At 26.4% G+C, this 23,164-nt stretch overlaps 1 protein-coding gene across 3 annotated transcripts in view; it reads left to right on the forward strand.

Annotated features, from left to right (window-relative positions):
- The window catches only part of LOC136076749 (NACHT, LRR and PYD domains-containing protein 13-like), a 57,023-nt gene extending 38,666 nt beyond the window's left edge, over nucleotides 1–18,357 (forward strand). For 2 of the 3 annotated variants that reach the window (XM_065790162.1, XM_065790161.1), the window contains 3 exons: nucleotides 5,033–5,080; nucleotides 11,283–12,621; nucleotides 17,735–18,357. In XM_065790162.1, coding sequence (XP_065646234.1) covers nucleotides 11,382–12,621; nucleotides 17,735–17,937 — 1,443 coding nt within the window. In that variant the 5' untranslated portion in view covers nucleotides 5,033–5,080; nucleotides 11,283–11,381 and the 3' untranslated portion in view covers nucleotides 17,938–18,357. Of the gene's footprint in view, nucleotides 1–5,032; nucleotides 5,081–11,282; nucleotides 12,622–16,547; nucleotides 16,842–17,734 lie in introns of those variants that run through there. The other variant, XM_065790163.1, reaches the window with a different exon arrangement.
- The last annotated feature ends 4,807 nt before the right edge of the window (nucleotides 18,358–23,164 follow it).

Below are 23,164 nucleotides of genomic sequence, written 5' to 3' on the forward strand. Positions count from 1 at the left end.
AATGTATTTAAAGATTTTTAATATGTTTCATCTTTATTATTTTCCTGCATGATATAAATATGATATATATGATAAAGTTAACAATTGAACATATTAAAAGAAATATTTATTGGCAAATTGAAACCACTAATTGGTTTTCAGACTTGCTGGCTATTAAAATTACAAAAATTTGTTCTAAGACAAAATTAAAAGGTTTTACAAGATCTCCATATTTATTTATATAGCTTTATATAATATGTAGTTCATGAGAGGGTTTTTTTGGTCTTTTCAGATGTTGATTGTGAATTTTTAATAATTTTTTCTTTAGATGTCACAAAGTAATAAGTCATTTAGTATAGTTTTTTTTACATACTAAAAAAATTTAATTCACAACTTTTTTTGCCATAAAACAAAATTTTTTTTAAATGCAATTTTTGTCAATAATCTTCCTCTACAATAGCAACTAATTGCAAAAATTCTAACTAGAAGCAAGAAATCTAGTCCAAACTACTTTTAAAATATTCAACTTCATTAGTGATATGCAGAAGACACTGAACATTGTAGACAGAATGTGTCACCAAATTGTTCATGAGTGATTGACACAATTTATTTCTTTTTCATTTTTTACCCATTTCATCTTTTGAATACTTAATAAAAAAATTTTTATTTATCATCTTGCAATAGCAAGAATATTTATTCAGGCAATTTCTCATAAAAAACAATAACAAAAATAATTAACCAATTTAAAAAATGAATAAAAAACAAAACAAAAAATTAATGACAAAAAAATAGTACATTTTAATTTTTTTTTTGTTTTTGTACCATTTTTGGTATTTTCAATTTTGTTTGTTTCTTTGTTTTAATGGTTTTATAACATGTTTTTTCAGTTAATCATAAAAGATGAAAAAACATTATTACAAACTTTAAATGACATCTTATAAAGAGTTTATTTTTTATAATTAAAAAAAAAAAAAACAATTTCTTTTATAGATATAACTTTTATTAATTTTTTTGCTTGAAGCAATATAGCTCTTGCAATGACACTTCAAGCAATATACCATATGCAATGATTTCGTTTATATTTATAAGTTTTATTTTGCAAAAAATAATATTTGTTCTAGGAATTAATTCGTGCGGTTTGACAAGGGATTATGAAACTAGCTTATTGTCTCAGCGTTTCGTTTAGCCACGCATGCGTGCGAAGATCACTGTTATTGCGCATCATTTTCAGTATAAATCATTTGATTTAAGTGTAAACAACACATTTTTAATTTAAATGATAATGTCGATTTTTGTTCCTGATAAAGTGTTTTTGCGGGGGATTCTTCTTCATTACTTTAACATGAAGAAAAGTGCTACCGAAAGTCATCGTATTTTGGTTGAAGTTTATGGTGACCATGCTCTAGCTAAGCGAACATGTCAGAAGTGGTTTTCACGGTTTAAAAATGGTGATTTTTGTTTGGAAGACCAAGAGCGACCAGGACAGCCGAAAAAATTTGAAGATGCAGAATTGGCAGCATTGCTCAATCAGGATTCTTGTCAAACCCAGGAGGACCTTGCAAAATCGTTAGGAGTTGAACAATCAACAGTTTCCAGACGCTTCAAAGCCATGGGTATGATTCAAAAAATGTCTCATTGGGTTCCACATGAATTGAAAGACAGAGATGTGGAAAGAAGAAAGACCATTTGTGAATTGCTGCTTGAAAGACAGAAAAGAAAGGGATTTTTGCATCGAATTGTTACTGGTGATGAGAAATGGATTTATTACGAGAATCCTAAATGAAAAAAGGCCTGGGTAAAGCCAGGTGAACCAGGTCCATCACAACCCAAACGGAATATTCACTGTGCAAAGGTTATGCTGTGTATATGGTGGGATATGAAAGCTGTGGTGTACCATGAGCTTCTGACACCTGGTGAAACTATTAATGGAGAACGTTATCGACGACAATTAATGCATTTGAAGCAAGCTCTGATCATAAAACGACCAGATTGGGGTAACAGACATGATAAACTCATTTTTCAGCATGATAACGCAAAACCATGTCGCAAAACCTGTCAAAGACTATTTGGAAAATGTCGGATGGGAAGTGTTACCCCACCCGCCGTATTCTCCGAACATTGCTCCTTCTGACTACTACTTGTTCGATTGCATGAATAACGATTTGATTGGACAGCGCTTCACTTCTTCAGAAAATATCAAAAAATGGGTCTCTGATTGGATCACTTCTAAGGATGAAGCATTTTTTCGACACGGAATTTGTAAATTGCCGAAAAGATGGGCAAAAGTAGTGACTAGCGATGGACACTTTTTTCATTAATGTATTCATCCATTTAGTTTTTGAAATAAACCTTCAATTGTCAATTAAAAAGCGCATAAATTAATTCCTAGACCTAATAGTTTAGAAAAATAATATTTTATTATAGTTACATTAGCATTATATAAATAACAGATTGTGCAATATCAAAAAAAGTGAAAACAGAAGTTTTCTTATGATTAAGAAAGAATTTTGATTAAAAAGTTATTATTATTAAGGTATTAGTTTATTATATATATATAGTATAGTATTATTAATTAGGAAAAAATTTTTTTTTCTCTCTCAGTTTTCTTCCCTTTTTTCCTTTTTTTACAAAAAATTATGTTCCTTGTTATAACTTGCATCAAAGTTATAACTTGCATCAAAAATATTTATAAAGCGTATGTTTTTCTTTTTTGTCTTAAGGTAAGTGAAACTGCAATAGTACATATTTTTTAATAAATGATAGTTGAAAACTTAAATCTTTGTCTCAAAACAAATGGAAGCTTTGAAAAGTATAACAAACTAACATTTTTAATAGCTCAAGATTAAACACAAAGCGACTGTTACATAACATAAAAACATTCACAAATCTTTAATTCAGAAATTTACTGCAACTACTACTACAATAATCACTCTTGTAACAACAACAACAAACCATTAAAAGTAATACTTTTTGATTGCTAATAACTTTTTAAAAGTAAAATTTTTTTTCAAATTTTAAATTATAATCAAAAAAAAAAAACACATTTTAATTCATTTATACAAATGTCGAGAAAAGAAATTAATTTATGTTAAATTATAATAAAAAAAGTAAATTTAATTATTTAATATTATTAAAAAAAAAAATTGAAACAAAATAGACATTTCACAACATATACATTTATAAAATTTGTTTTTCTTAATTAGTAAAATAAACTTGTTTTGCGGTAATTTATTTTTTTGTGGTAGTTTTAAAAATGCATATATGGTAAAATCACCATTTGCATAATTATTCAAATCTAATAAAAGTTAATGGATAATTTTAATCATTCAGCAGTTTTTTTTCTAAAACAAAATTTTGTGTTGAAAAGTGTTTTTTTAAGTAATTCTTAATATTTTTCCCTTTCACTGAGTTTCTCTTTAAATACTTCAAACATACATTTACCAGTTGAAAGTGTGCAGTTTGCAATGCATATCAGTCACTCATGAACTTTTTCTGTGACATCTTATAATTATTGTATTTAATTGAGCAAGTAACATTCCATCTGATGTAATTTCTATTAAAATAGTTTTCTTTATATTAATTTTCATTGCAATAATATACATTTATGTTGTTTTTGGTATAAAAGTAATCGAATTTTCTCTCCCTTTATATGCCAAATTATACGCATTATAAGCGCATCAATATATTTTATTTATTCAATCAAATTTAGACACGATAAGTATTCTTAAATAAGTATTGAGTCAAATTTAGACAAAATTTTTTCATAATCAATTGTATTGTTTAATTAGCAGCAGCATTTTTTGACTAATAGCTACAACATTTACCGATTAATTTTAAAATTTTATTTACTCTCTCCAGCACTTTTTTCTTCATGAACTTGTTGATAACTTTAATGGTAAAATTTTATTTTCTTGAAAAAACAAGATACATAAAAACAGAAAATATCTAAAAACATGATTGTTTTTAGATATTTTCTGTTTTCATTTTGCTCTATTCTTTGATGTCTGTGCTTTCAGAAATTTATTTGTTACTTGCACAAAACCGAGTTTTTAATTCTTTACAGTATAGTATCCAATTCTTTCCGAAATTTTTGTTTCTAAAAAAATACCTGATGTTCAATTGTGAATGGTAGATCAGTTTTACTTTTACTTGGTTGTATTAGGTAAAATTTAAAAATAATTGCAAGAAAGTTTCTGAATTGACATTTTTCTAAATTTAGATCTGCTATAGTCATATCTATATTTGTAAATATTGTATTGTAGGTAATTACATTCAACTCTCAATGTTAGGTTGAAATCAGGATTGGTGTCACTACCAAATGCTGAATGTTGGTATTAATTTGATTTTTATCAGGTTGATTACTTTGAGACAGTATCTTACGTTTGAAAAAAAGTTGCATTAAACAAAATCAGATTTTATCATTTTTGTCTTTATCAAGAATTTTTAGTTTCCTCCTTTGCATTTAGGTTATGTAGGTTTCAATTTTATTCAAAGCCATCACTTAATTTATTTTTATGTAATATTAGTAAGCATAACCTTAAAAAACCTTATCAAATCTTATAAACATTAAAGTTATAAATGATATATTTAAGTGTTTGGAGTAAACTAACATTAATATTACTTACTAAAGAACAAATAAAAAATTTTGATTTGTTGTAAAAGTTTCACTACATTATTAGCAGAACCACAAGATATTGTTAAAAAAATAGCGTAGCTTTTTTGAAATCAGTTTGTTAATAAAATTTTAATTAATGCTTTTCAAACGAAGATTGCTATTAATATTATCAATATTAATTAATTATTGCTAATTAATGTTCTTTAAATGAAAATAGAAGATTGTTATTGCTTGTAATAGAAGAATGTTATTGCTTGTAATAGAAGATTGTTATTGTTTGTAGTAGAAGATTGTTATTGCTTGTAAAAGAAGATTGTTTTTGTTTGTAATAGAAGATTGTTTAGAACATTGTTTTTTACTTTTATTCTTTTGTAAGTTTTGTGTTCTTTTGTGCTCACAAAAAAATTTTTTTTGAAACTTTCAAATTGAATCATTTAGAAGCTCCAGGTTCGCCAGAAATAACTTCAAGATTTTCTGCAAACAAAGGTAATTTTGTTTTTTTAAATTATTTTACATTAAGTATATTCCAAAATGATTTGTTGTAATCAGGTTTTAATAATCTTTTGTTTGCCTCAAAAGTAAAGGTAAAGCTTTAAATGTTAGGTAAAAAAAGTGACTGGTTTTATTTATTTTGGTGGTTTTTTGTTGTAAGTATAAATTGTATTATAGTGTTGTAAAAACAGTTTTCATTCAACTTTTTTTTATAGCAAAATTATAACATACCTGCATTGTATTTTGTGTTAAAAAGTATTTGTTTTTAATAACATGTGTTTGCTCACTGCAGAGTTTTTTTAACAATTAAATAAACATAATAAGCTTACATTTTGTATTTACATTTTGTCTGCAGTGGTTATGAAAAAAAATATTTGTATTACATTAAGCGCTTCAGTTTATTTTTACAACTGGAGACTTTTTACAACATGAAAGTTGTAATTAAACAAAGGATTCAGCTTGGGAAAGCATACCTGTTTCAAAAAAATAATTCCCAAATATAATTATTTCGAAAAAAAAACTCATCGAAATTTTTTTTTTAAATTAATTTTGAAAAGAAAAAAAAGTAATAAAGTAAAAGTGTTTACAAAATTAGAAGAAAGGAATAATGACAAAAATGCAAGTCCAGTAACAATTCCAAAAATACTAAATGCATCATAAGAAACAGTTCTAGATTGATTTGTTTAAATTGTCTTTCACTAAACATCAAAAAGTTTTGTTTATTCTAAAGTTTAATTAAAAACTGAGTTTTTGTTGTTAAAATTGTGTGCAGACATATTTAAAGTTTTAAATAAAGATGCTTAGTTTGAGGACTTTCAAATTTTTAATTTGCAAAATGTGAATTTTCCAAAGTTCTGGCTTTTTTTTTAACATTTTTGTTTATACGAAGTTAACACTTATATTTTTTACGGTAACTCTAACAGGGTTTGAATAAGTGAAAAAATCTAGCTAATGAATATCATAATAAAAAATTTTAGTTTAATTTGTTAAAAATTGTAGGAAAACATGTTTAGTGGCCTTGGTTTTAATGATAATGAAAGTAAAAGAAAAAATTCTTGGTTCATAAGAAATTAAGGTAGCTTTTTTTTGCATTTGAATTTAAGTTGATGTGTTAATAAAATTTTGAGTAATATTAAGAAAAAAAATTTGTTGTGGATGGCTATACATGTAAGAAAGTTCACAAAAACAAATTTCATCTCAAGTGTCATTTTTTAATTGGAAATGCAAAGGAAGAGCATACATTTTTGAACAAAGACTTTTTATCTAGTACACTCGATTGTGGTTTAAAGTCAATAGGCATGCAAGTTTTGCAAGCCAAAACTGCAATGAAACGACAAGAACTGAAAATCTGTGCACTTTATTTGAAATACTGTAGCAGAAGCACCAGCAAACATTGCTGAGGAAACCTTAATTTTCTTTTGCTAGCTTCAATATTAAGGACAAGTAGACAAGTAAATGAGCCCATTAATCCTTTATCTCCAATTAATGCAGGTTTAATTTTTGGTGACAGAGATTCTGATAGTTAAGGGGATTTTTTATTGGATCTTTTAATGCTGGTGAGGCTATAGCACTACTCTTTAGAGAGCAATTTGCAATTTTAGGCAAAAATATTAAATTTATATTGGCAAACAAATTAATTTTAAATTAGCATAAAAAAATGTATCAAAAAATATATTTAAATAATAACATTTTTAAATATATTTTTTGGAAAAGAAAAAAAAATTGAATAAGGTTGATATTTATCAAACACCACAAAGTCACCTATTTTTAAAACTTTTAGTAAAGCAATTTGACATAATTAAGAAACAAATAGATAATAGTTAAGCAGATAATAATGCAAGAGGCTTAAAAGATATGTTTTTACTGTGTTTCAATTATGCTCAGAATGTTTCAATGGATTGTTAGTAAATGATTTTTTCATTTACAAATGCTAATGCTCTCTCACTTTTTCAGGTTCCATTTCAAAAATGCCATCAGTTGACAAATCTCTGTCATAGGACTTCAATGAGAGTACAGGCATCTCCCATTGTTAAAATATGGGCTCTCAAAATGAATGTTGGTATTAATCCACATCATTAGGTGGATGCTTCCACCTAATGAATTCATAAGAGCATGGAGCTTGCATGTGATTGACTCAGTTGGCTCAGTTCACTGGTGCTTTCGGATCTCACCAATTTTAATATATATTAATAGTCTATCTAACCTAATGAAAAATATGTTTGCTGATGATTCTAAATTATTTCTTTCTCATAAAACATCATGACACTTTTTCACAACATGAAGATTGAACTAGTCAAAATTTCTGAATGATTTAAATTTAATAAATTGTTATTAAATATGGATAAAATTAAATAGATTCTTTTTTTTATTCTTGCGGTAAAAAACATCTACTGCCTAGTAACATGTCTTTTCTATATATGGATAATATAATTATTAAAAGAATTTTAGTGACAAGGTTTTTATGTGTCTTTATTGATGAAAATATAACTTGGAAAAACAATATTGCTAATTTGTGGAGTAAAATTTCAAAGAGCTTGAAGAGTCTGAATCTCTGTGTGATAAAGTTAGAGATCAATGGTTGTCTTATCAGAATGAGGTAATCCCAGAACACTTTTATATAAATTCACAACTACTACATCTGTTGCTCAACAGCAAACATCATATTGGTCTTATGCTTTTAGTATTTGTTACTTAAATAAAACAAACAATCCAAATATAAAGCAAACAATTCAAATATAAGCGAATAGATAATTATTGGAGTCAAGTGGGCACTATATGTGGTGAAGCAGGCAATTTAAAATTCCCTCAGCTGCTTGTACTTGTTAAGTGTGTTTTATCTCTTAGTCATGGCAACAGTTCACCCGAAAGAGGATTTTCTATAGATAAGAACTTTATAGAAGTTCACAGTTTGAAAATGGTATCTTCTTTCAAGTTTCACAACTTGAAAGAAGATACCATTGTTGAATTGAGATTAGGTATGGTTTAAATAATAATATTTTCATATTTTTATTTTTTAGTAATGTATATATATATATAAATATATATATATATATATATATATATATATATATATATATATATATATATATATGTAAGTGTATATATATGAATAAAGAAAATATCTTTATATTATCATGTATAATATTGTATACTTAAAAGAGTGCTCAATAGATAAACTAGAGCTATATTGTATATATGTTACCCGTAGTACCAGGAATTAGCTAAATGCTAATGTTTATAATATAATTTAATATTGCAACTCTGAACTCCAGCAAAGTTATATTTAATCAATCTAAAAATGAATATGAACAAGTGCTAAAAATTAGCGGATACAAAAACTACTCCCTTAAATATCAGATCAAACAAAAAACACCCCAATAAAATCGTAAACGCAATATCATATGGTTCAACCCCTCCCCCTTCTCTCATTTAACAAAAACATCTCCACAAATGTTGCAAAAATGTTCTTGTATTTACTAGAAAAAAACTTCTCTAAGACACACAAACTTCACAAAATTTTAAACAGGAACACTGTAAGGGTAAGCTACAGTTGCACTGAAAATATAGAAAAAATAAAAAACCACAACAAAAAAATTATCTTCCCAAGAATTGAAAATAATGATCCAAAATGCAATTGTCAAAACAAAGCAGAATGCCCCCTGAATGGTAAGTGCAAATCCACAAATATTATATATAAATGCATCATCGCAGCAAAAAACCAACCCAACAAAGTCTATATCGGATTCACGGAAGGTGAGTGGAAAACCAGATATAACAACCACAAATCATCATTCAATAATATTAAATACAAAAAGTCTACCGCTCTATCAAACTAAGTCTGGGATTTAAAAAACAATTTTAATGAAACCCCTATGCTAACATGGTCTTTTCTCAAGTCTGTACCCCCCTACTCAAATATTTCCAAAAGATGCCCACTATGTCTGTATGAGAAATTTACTATTATATCATATCCAAAACCTGAAGAACTGTTAAATAAAAGAACCGAAATAATATCAAAAGTACCACCATGAAAATAAATTCTTATTAATAAATTACAAAGCTCGCTACAAACCTGACTAACAACTAAAAATAAATACATTAATCTACTTCATATATCAATTAATACACATTATTGCATAAAAAATATTTTAAACAACATTAAACATATAACTATTTCATAACTATTAGCCATCTAAAAACAAATTAATAATATTATTAACCTAACTACTAATCAATTTCCGTCCCGTAACAATCCAAAATACAAATATAAACCGTGACGTCCACTAAACAAATCGTAGCAAAATTAAACTTTTACTACTTGCCTGATGATTGTTGTAACACATGAAACTCAGAGTTGCAATATTAAATTATATTATAAACATTAGCATTTAGCTAGTTCCTGGTACTGCGGGTAACAGTAACATTTATATATATATATTAACCCTCGGAATTAGGTAAAATGAGGTTGGCAACTACTTGCTGAACTCATTCTTTTAGCGGTCGGCAAATAAAATTCAATACAAAGGTCTTACCATAAAACATACAAACGAGGTCGGCAAAAAATTGCCGACCACAAACACTTCTAGGTCAGCAGTTAGGTCGGCATTGCCAAATGCCGACTCTAATTCCGAGGGCTAATATACGTATATATATATATATATATATATATATATATATATATATATATATATATATATATATATATATATATATATATATATATATATATATATATATATATATATATATATATATATATATATGCCTTGTGATAAAGCGGGAGCAACAAAAAGCGCTCACTAGTTTTGTTACAATAGTAAAAAATCGCGAACTACTTGCTAGGGAGAAAATTAAAAATTGATTTTATAAAAAAAATATTTGAAGAAAATTTTTTTGCTGAAGTCAAAATATGTTTAAACAGTAGAGTTTGCATATTGTTAAATAATGAAGTTATATTAGTTATAAAGTACGTCACACATAATTTATGTGTGACATACTTTAAATTTAATTTATGCGGTATAAGTTTAAAGCAAAAATGATTTATTTCTTCTAAATCTAGCATATTTTTATTTTTAATTCCATTTGAACTTTATCATATTATATGCTTAATTGTCCCCTGGTTAAATCGAACCATTCGCTAACTCGTATAGTTTTTTAGGGTCCATTCGACAAAAAACTTCGCTTGACTAGAACTTTTACTTTGAATTGCATAAAAGTCCATGTAATAAAATAAAAACACTTCAATAAAAATTAATTAATTACTATTATATTTAAAATTCAAAAACATCAAAATGTTGGAGTATCAAATATTTTTTGTCAAATATAAGGATAACAACAAAAGAAAAAATGTTATGTCACTAATTTCACAACGCATTTCTCAAAATAAACGTCAGTATATAAGATTAAATTTTAAAGACCAAGTTTTCATGTTTTTGAACTATAATAACCCTCAAATTTTTTATCAGTTTTGTTTTTTTATAAGTTATTCCTGTTTAAAAAAAATAGCACAAGTATGCCTTCATAGGCAACCACTGCTCCTATGATGGCATAGGGGAGGATGGGGCTGATTAGGATCAAGGGTAACTTGATGGTTTCATTTAACCTTAAAGTCTTCCCTCAGGAAAGCTAAAATTATCTGGAACCATCCTAATTTACCATTTCATGCTACACAGCAGCATTGTATAGTTTCGCGCATGTGCATAGGATATATTGCATTTTATGTGTTTTTTTTTACCAAAAAAAAAACTTTTAGAGCATTGCTTTCTTTTTTACTTTACTTAAATATAAGTTTTTCTTATAAAAAAAAGAAGGTTTTCCCAACTTATCAATATTGCAACACACCCAACTTGTTAGTATGCCATCATGGGAAGAAGTTATCATTTTCATTAAAACAAGCTTTACTGTTAAACCAATCATGTTCTGTTTAAGCAAGAAGCTTAAACAGAACAAGATTGGTTCTGTTTAAGCTTCTAGCTTAAACAGAACCAATCGCAAAATGTAATGAGAAACTTTTTACTCAAAATAACAAAATGAAAATCTAAATAAATACTTGGTTGAGAATTCAAATTAATCGTAAATTCAAATTTTAGAAATAAAATGTAAAATTTGTAATATATAGTTTCTGAATACAAAACTATGATACCTGTGCATACTAAAATATTTAAGATGATGATAATTATAAATTATTTATATTTAGATACATTAGAGATCAGCAAAGCACTGAAAAAATATTATCAATTTTGGAAAAGTAAATAAAATTCAACCACCATTAAAAGCACCTGCAAATATTGATCTAATGGATAACTTTGTTGATCTATGTATTGTTGATGCAGTTAATACTCAAATGGATGTTGTTTTTAGTTTTGAACGACAAAAGTTTCTTAAAAAGCAAATGAAATATTCACCTATTTCATATAATGAAGTTTTTATGAAAGAAAAGTCTGTAATATTAATATCTGGAGTAGCTGGTATTGGAAAAACATGGTTGCTTCAAAAATGTTTGCTTGATTGGTCAAACGATTTAATTTGGAAAAGTGTTGAACTTGTGTTTTATTTGGAATGCAGAAGGCTTAATCAATATCCAAATATTTCTAATATTAATGAATTACTAAATGTTTTCTACAAAGATATTATAAATGGTTTCAAAACTAGTAATCATCCTGCACTGTTTATAATTGATGGATTAGACGAGTTTAAATTTTTAAATGAACTGATAAATTGCAGTTCAAGTTGTAACTATCCAATCGTTAATGCTTTAACTGAAATTCAAAAATACAAGTATGTAGTTGCTGGTAGAGTTTATGCAATTGATCAATACCAAAGTATATCTACAGAGCATCGAAATAAGTTAACCATTCAAATAATGGGATTTAACCAAAAAGGAATACATAATTATATAGAAAAAAATGTTAGTGATGAAAAAAAAGATGTTGTGAAAGAAACTTTAAACGGTTCTCTAATTGCAAAAGCCATGGCGTCGGTTCCATTTTATTTAAGTTCCATGTGTAAAATTATTAGTGTTTCAAAAGGAATAAATAAAAATTCTTTCTTAACAATGACAAATTTATATGCAAGTATTTTTTTATACTTTTTTCAAAATCACATCATAAAAACAAATAAATTGATCAAAAATATCATTGAAGGCGATTCCAATAAAAAATATATTTTAAATATTTGTAAAATTGCATATGAATTGTTTGTTGAAAATAAAGTAATTTTTTCAGAAGAAGAAATTCAAACTTTTATCATTGATTTTGATAAAATTGAAAGTAATCTTTTTGGATTTATAGAAAAGATTGAAACAAATCTGGAATGTTATTATCAATTTGCACACTTAACAATAATGGAGTTTTGTGCATCTGTATATGCATATAATTGTTTAAGTATTGAAGAGATTATAGCCAATGAAAAGCTGAAGAGTTGTTTATCTATGATTTGTGGATTAACTAATAAAAGCCAAAATAGTTTATTAAAGTTTCTTGTTAACTTAAATCCTTCAAAAAATGATTCTGAAGAACTTTTGTATTCTATTTTAGGTAAGTTCTAATAAGCATTAATATTAATCATTGTACAGAAACATGAAGCTGTTTAATAAGATATGAAAAATGTATAAATTTTTACCTTATTTACTAAAAAAAAGATATTTCTGTTAATGCAAACTATTTTGGGGTAAGTAGAGTATTTCTGTCATTTCTAAATTTTTTCCTGTTTCATAATATTGTTATGTATATAATTTATATTTATTTATTTTTATGCCACTACAAAAACTTGATTAAAATCAATAAATTGTTTTTAAAACAAAAAAAAAAAAAAAAAATGATTTTAAAATAAATATTGAATTATTATTAAATTTTTCATTTTGTAATTTGATGCAAATTACTCCGAAAATTTATTTTTGTAAATTTATTAGACATTTTAGGATGATTATTTTAAAAGCATTTTAACTTTCGGATCAGTGTTTTTTACTAAACTAAAAATAAGCAAAAATTGTCATTAGTAATTATAGTTAACAATAATCAAAGATTATCAACAAAAAAATATATATCAATCTTATAACAGATGGCATAATAATAATATTAAATCATTTTTAATATTAGCAATTTTAAAATTTAACCAGAGTTAAGGCAGTTCATAGCAAGCTTTGTTTTTTTTACCTACCAGGTCTATAAGTATGAAATGAGCGGGTTTTTTTTCAAAATAAAACACTTTTTTCTAATGGAAAAGTAAAAAATATTTTATTTAAAGTATTTGCCATTGCTTTCTACACATTTTGACCACCTTTCTGGCAATTTGTGGATACCATGCCAATAAAACTGATCGTTTTTTTAGGCAAACCATTCGGAGATCCAATTTTCGACTTCTTCGTAGGAATTGAAGTGTTGCTCATTTAATGCGTGTCCTATCAATGAAAACAAATGGTAGTCTGAAGTAGCCAAGTCTGGTGAATACGGCGGGTGAGGTAACTCTTCCCAGCCAAGTGATGTTATCATTTCCTTGACCGCTTTTGCTGTATGACTGTATGAGCATTATCATGCAACAAAATTACTTTTCCTTGTCTTCTGGCCCATTCTGGTCGTTTTTTGATCAATACATGGTTCAAATTGATCATTTGTTGTCGGTAGCGTTGCGTATCAACAGTTTCGCCAGGTTTTAGAAGTTCATGGTACACCACTCCTTTCTGGTCCCACTAAACACAGAGCATTGTCTTTTTTCCAAACCGATCAGGCTTTGCAGTCAATGTTGATGCTTCTCCTGGATTTACCCATGATCTTTTGCGTTTGGGATTCTTAAAATAAATCCATTTTTCATCACCAGTCACAATTCGATGCAATACTGACTTCCTTTCATGTCGTAACAGCAACATTTCGCATGTGGTTTTTCGCTTTTCCATCTTCCTGTCATTCAATTCATATGGCACCCATTTCCCGCACTTTTGAATCTTTCCCATAGCTTTTAAACGGTCAGAAATTGCTGGTTGTGAGACATTTATAATTTCTGCCATTTGTTTTTGACTTAAAGTGTCATCTTCTTCCAATATTGCTAGCAATTCTGTGTCTTCAAACTTTTTAGGTGGTATTCCACGTTCTGCATTTCGCGCATCAAAATCATTTTCTCTGAACCGTTGAAACCATCTTTCGCATGTTGCTTCCGATAGAGCATGATCACCATAAGCTTCGACAAGCATTCAAGGCGATTCTGCAGCATTATTCTTCAAATGAAAACAAAAAATTAGTGCTTTCCGCAAATCATCATTTTCTGGTACAAAACTCGACATTTTTAACACGATTAAAAAATATGTTGTTTATACAATGACTTGATGTTTACTAAATATGTTTGACAGATGTCCTAGCAACAAAATTAAAAACAAATTAAAGCCCAAAATTAAAAAAAAATTAAAGCCCACAACAAATGTTCTCTATTGATACATATGTAACTCGACTCACACTTCATGTTTATAGACCTGGTAAATTCTCAAGTCTTGTTTTATAGGTAAATATATTGTTTTTTAATTTGTTATGTGAGTTATTTTTTAGTTCATTTTGTTTCTTAATAGGTATTACTTTGGTAAACTAATAATAGTATACAAGTTATTTTTTTTTAAGTAGTCCACTTAGTAACTCGTATATTTCACTTTTCTTTAATTGACTTTAAATATGTTAATGACGTCAAAGAAAGATAATATAAACGAAAACCGCAATTATTTTTTTGTTCCAATTTTTATTTTTTTTTCTACAATATTTTACACAGAAACTTATTTGTTTATGTTCTCTAGCACAGTTTAAATTAAAAATCACATTTTCAAGCCTTAAACTTGGTTTATAGTCATTTTACAAAATACGATCAAAAAAATCTCGAAAATTTACTTTTGTTCGCAATTCGCTAGATTCTTTTTTTTTTTTTTTTAGTCTTATTTTTAGGTGCCCCAAGAAGTCCTAACGGTCTTGTCACAGAGCACCGCGGAAGTGCATTTAACCGGGAAGTTCACGCCTCCTTCCTTACCGTGACGCGAAAATTTGTCCAAAGGTCGTTTCGAACCTGGATCTCCTGCTTATATAGCAAGCGCTCTAACCACTGCGCCACGGCCGCTTATTTCATACTTGCTTAATTCTCTTCCGCTTATTTCATTCATCATGCTTAATTCTCATTTTATAAAAATTGTTGCGATAGTTACGATACGTTTAACTATTAGCAAAATGCAACTATTAGCAAAAATGCGGTAGTGGTGTAGTGGTAGAACGCTCGCTTCATAAGCGAGAGGTTCTGAGTTCGATTCCCACGACGTTCTTGGTAGTACCGTGCTCAACTTGTTTCTCCGCGCAGCGGCCTTGTTCGTCAAGCTTCATGTTTCGGAGTTATAGAGTTGGGAGAGGGGTATAACCACAAGTAGCCTCCTCATCAGTAGTGGCCTTCTTGGCTTTGGGAATTACAAAAAGGTGAATTACAAAAAAAAAAAAAATGGTTGTTTACAATTTGATTATAATTTTGTTCGAATTTTCTGAAAGATTTTTTTGAAGTTCGATGATCGAGTTTTTGATATTTAAAATCTCACAATTTGGTTTTTTTTCTTAAAATGTTTTAAGGAATCATTTTGTCACCATCGTTTATTGAAATTAACACTGATAACTAAACTTTTTTAATTTAGTAAGTTGTAAGTACACTTCAGTTTTAATTGTCGTAATTAGTTTTTAATTTAAAAAACCTTGTTTTGAAACTAAATTCAAATTGTTACAAGACCATAGCTGGAAGTAATTTTTTTTTTTACAGAGCATATCATTTTTTTTTTGATACATTAAATTATTTCATTAAAATTTAAGAATAAACAGATCTTTTGATTTAGTTTACTTAGAGTGAACAGTATAATTTCGGAGAGAAAACTAAACGTTTGATATCAATTAAACATTTTTGAAGTAATATTGATTTTAATTTAAAGCTCTTTTTTTTATATATAAACATCAAAATCAAGCTTGTCGTATTGATTTTTAAACATTTTGAGATCTTAATCGATTGTAATTTTAATTGACTTTCTTTTCGATCCATTTATTTACTATATATTTCCACGATTTCGCACTTTTTTTTTGTTAATTAACTTACCGGAATAATGATATAGTTCCTGTAAATATTTTTTTTTGTTTTTTTTTTTCTGCTTACAACGTATGTTTAATTTTCGCCGAGAACGTCTCTAACTTTAGCTTAAAAAGAATACAGAGAAATATCAAATATATAAAGTAAAAAAATGTATTTATAAACTGAATGTGTGAAATAAAGATTTAAACGACTTTTAATATATTTTTTTTAAATATTTCTAAAACAAAAATTTTTCCATTTTATTAGCAAAAAACATTATTTTGGTAGATAGCAATAGATTCGTTGTTAGTTTTTATTTTTATTTTTTAACATTAAATTGATTTAAAAATTTGTTTTTAAGTGATATTTTTTCACTTGTTTTCATTCTTCTATTTAGTATACCATTTTATCTGGTTTGCCTTGAAAAGTTATTGGGTTTTTTTTTAACCTAAATTATGAATATTTGTGTTCGGTTTGAAAACGCCATTTATATATACTTTTATTTGAATTTTTATTTGGGAATCTAGAATTAACATACTTAATAAAATGTATTTGATGCCAACCCTGGTAGCTATGCTTTAACAACCCTGATAGCGATACTTTAACAACCGTGGTAGCGATGCTATAGCAACCCGGGTAGTTATGCTTCAACAACTCTGGTAGCAATGAAATTATTTTTAACTATGATTTTGACTATTATTTTGCAATAAGTTTTAATCTTTTGTTTTCGAAATTTTTAAAAAATTTTTATTTTTTCGAAATTTTAAAAAAAATTTTATAAAAATCTTTTGTTTTTCGTGACCTGTTCTTATTTCTTTTTATAAGTATTTCTTATTTCTCTGTGAAATTTTTTTGTTTATTCTAATTAAAATGCATCGCATAATATATTTCATATTATAAATTTTTATATTATAAAATATACAAACAAAATATAATCTGTTTATAACAAAGTTATAAACAGTTTATATTTTGTATTATAAAACATAAATTCTCTGAGTTTTTTTTTTTTTTTTAATTTTGAGTATCAAATCAACGTTGAAATCGAATATTTAAACTCTCACTCTTTTTAGTTTTTTATGGTTTTATTTACATATTTCAAAAAAAGATAGTCGAAGGAGATTTTTGATTTTATATTTCTTAATTTAATTTTTTTTTTCTCGAATTTGATTTATTAACTTTTATTTAAAATCTGTGTTTGAATGAAAAACAAATTCCTTGTGTATTATTAAAACAACTAAACGATGTTATTTTTGTAAATTTAAATCAATTTCTACGTTTGTTTGAAATGAATAACGAGGTCCTTTTTTTTTGTTGATATAAATTAATCTGTTATATATTATTTTAAGCATGTTACATTGATAATAAAATGAATCTATTTTGTTTTAAAAATGTGATAAATAAAAATTATTTTTAAATAAAATTTTAATTATGTGTATGATAAAATTTCATAATAATATATAACTTTAATTATAATTTAATATTAGTTTATGTAATAATATATAGAATATTTTAATATATATAATATTATAATTTCGATTATTATTCTAACTTTTATTTGTTATTTTATATTTGTTTTTTCTTTAGATCGTCTACTTAAATCAAAAACTTATTATAATTACGTTGATTTATTCATTGAATGTTTTTATGAAAGTCAGTCATCATTTACTGATGAAATAAAATTACTCGTCGATGAAAGAAAGTGGACGATTTCGATTGCGGATGGGAAAACTTCTTACAAAACTTCTTGTGAAATTTATTTCGTAAATCATTACATTAAATCTGGATGATAGTTACCGTGGTTAAATGTTGATAAAAAAATTTTATATGATGATGAAAAAAATCTTATAATTCAATGTTTAACAAATGTTCGCGAAGTCAACTTTTTTTGTCCAATTAAATTCGAAGGATTGAAACCGAAAAATAAGATAGAAGAGTTGTTGATAGACATCTCACGTTATTTAATAACGAAAAAAGATTTTGAAGAAAATTTTCTTCCGTGGATTAATCTTTGTGAAAGATTGGATCTTTCACTTCGCGACGAGATCGATTTCATTGAAGAGATTTGTGAATGGATTCGTTGTTCGAATGTCAAGTGGTTGTGGATCAAGTACCGTGGAAAACATTTATTTAACCTCGATGAATTAAAAAACTTTATAACACAGATAAATGTTTAATATCTTAGATAAAATATAAACAATAATTATAAAGTAATAAATGAAATATTTAATATAATATTTTAGTTTTATATTTTTATTATGTTTAAAAATTTAAATTAATGAAATATAAATAATTTTATTTTAAAATATTAGTAATAGTAAAATCATCGATTATTTAATTTATTATTATTATTATTATTATTATTATTATTATTATTATGCAACATAATTATTTCTTTCAATATATATTTATAGTAATGCAACATACTAAAAAGTTTTAACACTTTTTCAGCAACCTCTTAAATGAATGTTTAAATTAATTTTAGTTTAATTAACATTAATTATAATTTTTATTAAATGAATATAATAAGATATATAGTTATAAATAAATAAATAAAAACTAGAATTATTTTCGTTTTCTTTTTTTATAAATTGAATTTAAATAACATAGACGTAGAGTAAAATTTTTTTGAGGTTTTAAATAATTTGAAAATATTAATAACGTTATGTGGAAGTCTTTTGTTTAATATTCTATATATTTATTATTTTTGTTGAAAATGTTTAATATTTATTTTTTAAATAAAATATTAAATATATTTTATAATATTGAAAAAATTGAATTATTTTAATTTTCGATTTACTTAATATATTTATGTTCATGAACAACTATTTTAAAAATTTAAGGATTTCGCCATTTGTTTCTTCAAACGATTTTTGTTATCAAAATAAAAGTTCGAAAGTTTTGTAGAATTTTTCTTCGAAGTTGTTTTGTTAGGAAATTTAAGTTTTATTCAAGTTACAAATAACGTTGTTAACTTAATTGTAAATTAATAATTAGATATTAATTTTAAAATGTTAACATCTTAAAAAAGTTTCTTTTGTAATAAAATTAAATTAAACATGTTAATTGTAGAAACCTGTTTCTTAACTAAATAAATTTTAACAGTTTTTCTTAACAAAATAAATTTTAAGAGATATGTAAAGATGTGTTTTGTTTTAATCATGAATAGTAAAACTTGGTGAATATTAAGTTTATAAAGATTAAAGGCATTAAGTTTCCTCTAAAGAGATTCGCAATTTACCATTTGTAAACGCCAAATATAATCCTGGGGACATTTTTTTGTTTACTGTAAATTTGTTTAGTTAACTGAAATAAGTAGGATCTCAAGCAATATTGTAGTAGGTAAGACAACCATTATTAAATAAAAATATATATTTCATATTATATAAGATTTAGTATTTAAAAATTGTCACTATTTAAAGCATAATAAAAATAAAAAGTATACTTTTTAAAGACTTTGTATTAAGAAATAGTCACTCTATATTTAGCATAGAAAAGATTTTTGAGAATTTATTTCTATTAGAATTTGTATGAAATTTCCATGGTACAGTTTCATTTAAGAGGTCTTACATAAAATACGAACGCAGTTCGTATTTTATGTAAGACCTCTTAAATGAAATGCATGGGGGGAGGTGGGGTTACTCAAAAACGTACTAACGCGTACTAGTGGCGGTATTGCGTTAAATAAGTAGCCCGTTAAATAAGTAGACAAAATGTAATATTTGCGCATGCGTTAGTATACGGATACTTATTTAACGCCAATAGGCGATAAATTAGTAGCTCGTTAAAAAAGTAGACTAATTGAGCAATCAAGGCATAGTTCGCTTAGCCAAACTTTATGTCAAACTGAAACAAAAACGTTGTCGAGGTAAGTGTTACAATGTTATTGTGAAACCAATTTACGGTTTATATATAGCATTAACTTTAGTTACTAAAAACTGATTTTAAAAAATAGGGCACGATTAATTTTTCACAAAAAAAAACTAAAAAATGGCTTTTATTTTAAAATAACAGTTTTTTTGTTTAAACATTGGTAACGTTGTTTTATATGCATAAGTTATTTTTTCCTTAAAAAAAAATGATACTACGGTTAGGATTATTGCTGATGGGTGTTATTCTAACGACATAACCTTCTTTGGGATGCTTTTTGCGAAGCGTGTTAATTTTGCAATACTTTAGAAAAAGTGCTTGGTAGCAGAGTTGTTTACAATGCCAAAAGTTGCAAGGCCAAGGCTACATGTTACAAGGCCAAGACCAAGGCCAAAAGTTACAAGGTCAAGGATAAGAGTTTCAAGGCCAAGGCCTACGCAAACATTTTCAAGACCAAAGATTTGAATTTTTGCCTAACGTTAAGGTCAAATATTAACAAAACTGTAGGTAACAATTACTGTGACAATAAACCACATGTTGTAAAAATAAACCAAAGTTATGCGCAAAATTTTACGAAGTCAATAAGAAAACATACTTGTAGATATTTATGAAAGCCGAAAACATAAATACATAAAAATAAAGGATGAAAATCTTTAATTCTTTAATTTTATGTATTTTTTTGAAGGCCTAGGCCAAAACAATCAAGGCCAAGGCCAAAATTTTCAAGGCCAAGAGCAAAAAATCAATAACATTTTCTTAGCTGGTAGAAAATGCTCAATGAAATAGTTACCTTCATCGCAGTATTTTATCTTGAATAATAAGTTCATGAATAATTGGAAAAATTAGCAGACGAATAAAATTCAATAATTTTCTAAAACCTTTAATAAACTTCCATAACGCTTAATTCCAATAAAAAAAACATATGGGATAACATTCAAGACAAATTTATGCGGAAAAAAGATTCATAAACTAATACGATAACATAATAAAATTATAAAAATTTATTAGGTAAAAATGAATTTACATTTACTTTGTTTTTAAATCTGTTCATTTACGTTTACCTCTCCTAGATTGGAAGTTACTTGTCTTTGCAGTCAAACATCAGAGATTGAGATTACCTAAAATGTACTCTTTTACCGCTTTTAACTAAGGAGTTTAGCTTGTCATTCCTAAAAAAAAGTACAATTATTTACTAGAAAATAATAATATAGTATGCATTTATTACAGTTTTTGAAACTTGTAAATTAAATATGCAAATATTTTATTAAAACATTTATTTAAAAATCTTTGTATTTAAAATAAAGAATAATAATAAAAAGATAATACTAAGTTAGTTAAAAATACACTTGTAACCTGAAATGGATTCAACAACCTCAAGTGTCTAAATATTACACAAATTAATATTACAAATCTAAATAAAAATAATTAAAAACCTTTTACTTTAAAGTCAGAAATCAGGTAATTTCTGATTTAGAAGTAAAAGGTTTTTGATTAAATATTTAAAGTAACTATTCTTTAATTAAGTATAGTTACTTTAGAATGAAAAAACAAATTGCAAATATACAAAATTTCTTTAATATATTCAGTTTAAAAACTCTACATATAACTCTAATATAAAATTGAACAAACTCTAGTCTAACAATAGTAAAGTCTAATCTAAAGCTAAATTAATAACAAGCTTAAGTACTGACTCAACTAATACTAGACTTAAAATATTAGCCTTTTTTTATAGAAAAGGAAACTGATTTTTTAGATTGAATTAAAATATTTTAATACAGTAAATATCCTCACAAACCACAAACTTTAGAAATTAATGATCCACAAAAAAATTTAAAACCAATAATTTTTTATTATCATTTCTTTTTTAATTATTTTTATACAGGGTTTCTGAAATAAGTTCTTTAAACATAAAAAATAACTGAAAACTTGATGTTTCATCACATGCTGTCATTACATATTGTAAATAAACATTCAAATATATTGTACTAGCTCATAATTTAAACATTTTCTTGATGTGAAGACACAAAACAGAAACACTATTTCAATGCACAAGGGCAGAGATCATCACATTGAAATGATATTGAGCAGGTTTTTGTACCATTAGATAAAATGGAAGGAAACATCTCCAGTTTCCTATTCTCAACACACTTCAAAAAATGAGATCTCATACTGTTTCTTTCCCAAAGAATTACACTTGGATCAATTCCATGACATAAAGCTGTAGCATTAGCAATAGCATGAAGCCCGCAATCATTTCCGTTGTCTTGATTCTGGCATCTCATGACTTCTAAATTTATGAATTCAATACCCTCATTTATCAATATTGATCGTGCAACTCTGTGTACTAGTAATGGAACAGTATTTTTATTAAAACCAGTAAAAAAGGAATCATAATATTGAACAGAATTTGAACCATTATCAGATGTTACATTACTTATTAATACCCAATGTAAATTTCTCACATTAAATATCTGAACAAACTTTCCAGAAACAAAACCACCAAAGTTATTTGAATTAAAAATACAAGAAGTTTGAAACCCACCTACTTTAGGAAACTGATGCGAAAGAAAACTTTGTGCAATATCAATTAAAGTATCATCTACCCAACCTAATGGATTATTTAAAATATCTATGCATTGTTTGATCGACTGTGCTGATAATGTTGAATAAAAATTGTTATCTAGCGAAATTGCAGGATAAATCAATCTTCTATTTTTTAAAATGCTTTTATCGTCAGATAGAGATGATGTAGAGATTTCCATTTTAATAAATTTATAATTTTTACCTTTGTCATAACATTTCAATTCTGACATGTGCCTCTTTTTGGAACTCCTTTTTTTTAAATCTTCTTTTTTATATGATTGGTTTGTCATTTTCAAACAATAATCATGTTCTTTTAAAAGCAATTCTGCCGACAATACTTGCTTATCAACTATATAAGGCTTCATGTTGGATAAAGAAACAGTTTTTTTCCAAACTTTACCATTGAAAGTTAAAGTAGCACCAGTTTGTTTTAACTCTGAAATAATTCCAGGTCCCAACCAATCATGTTCCATCCGACTTCCTTTACGACCAATTTTTCTGTAATTTCTAACTAAAACTTGATCACCTGTTTTAAATGTAAATAATTTCCATCCTTTAAGTTGT

Source organism: Hydra vulgaris, chromosome 02, assembly GCF_038396675.1.
Source record: "Hydra vulgaris chromosome 02, alternate assembly HydraT2T_AEP".
NCBI lineage: Eukaryota > Metazoa > Cnidaria > Hydrozoa > Anthoathecata > Hydridae > Hydra > Hydra vulgaris.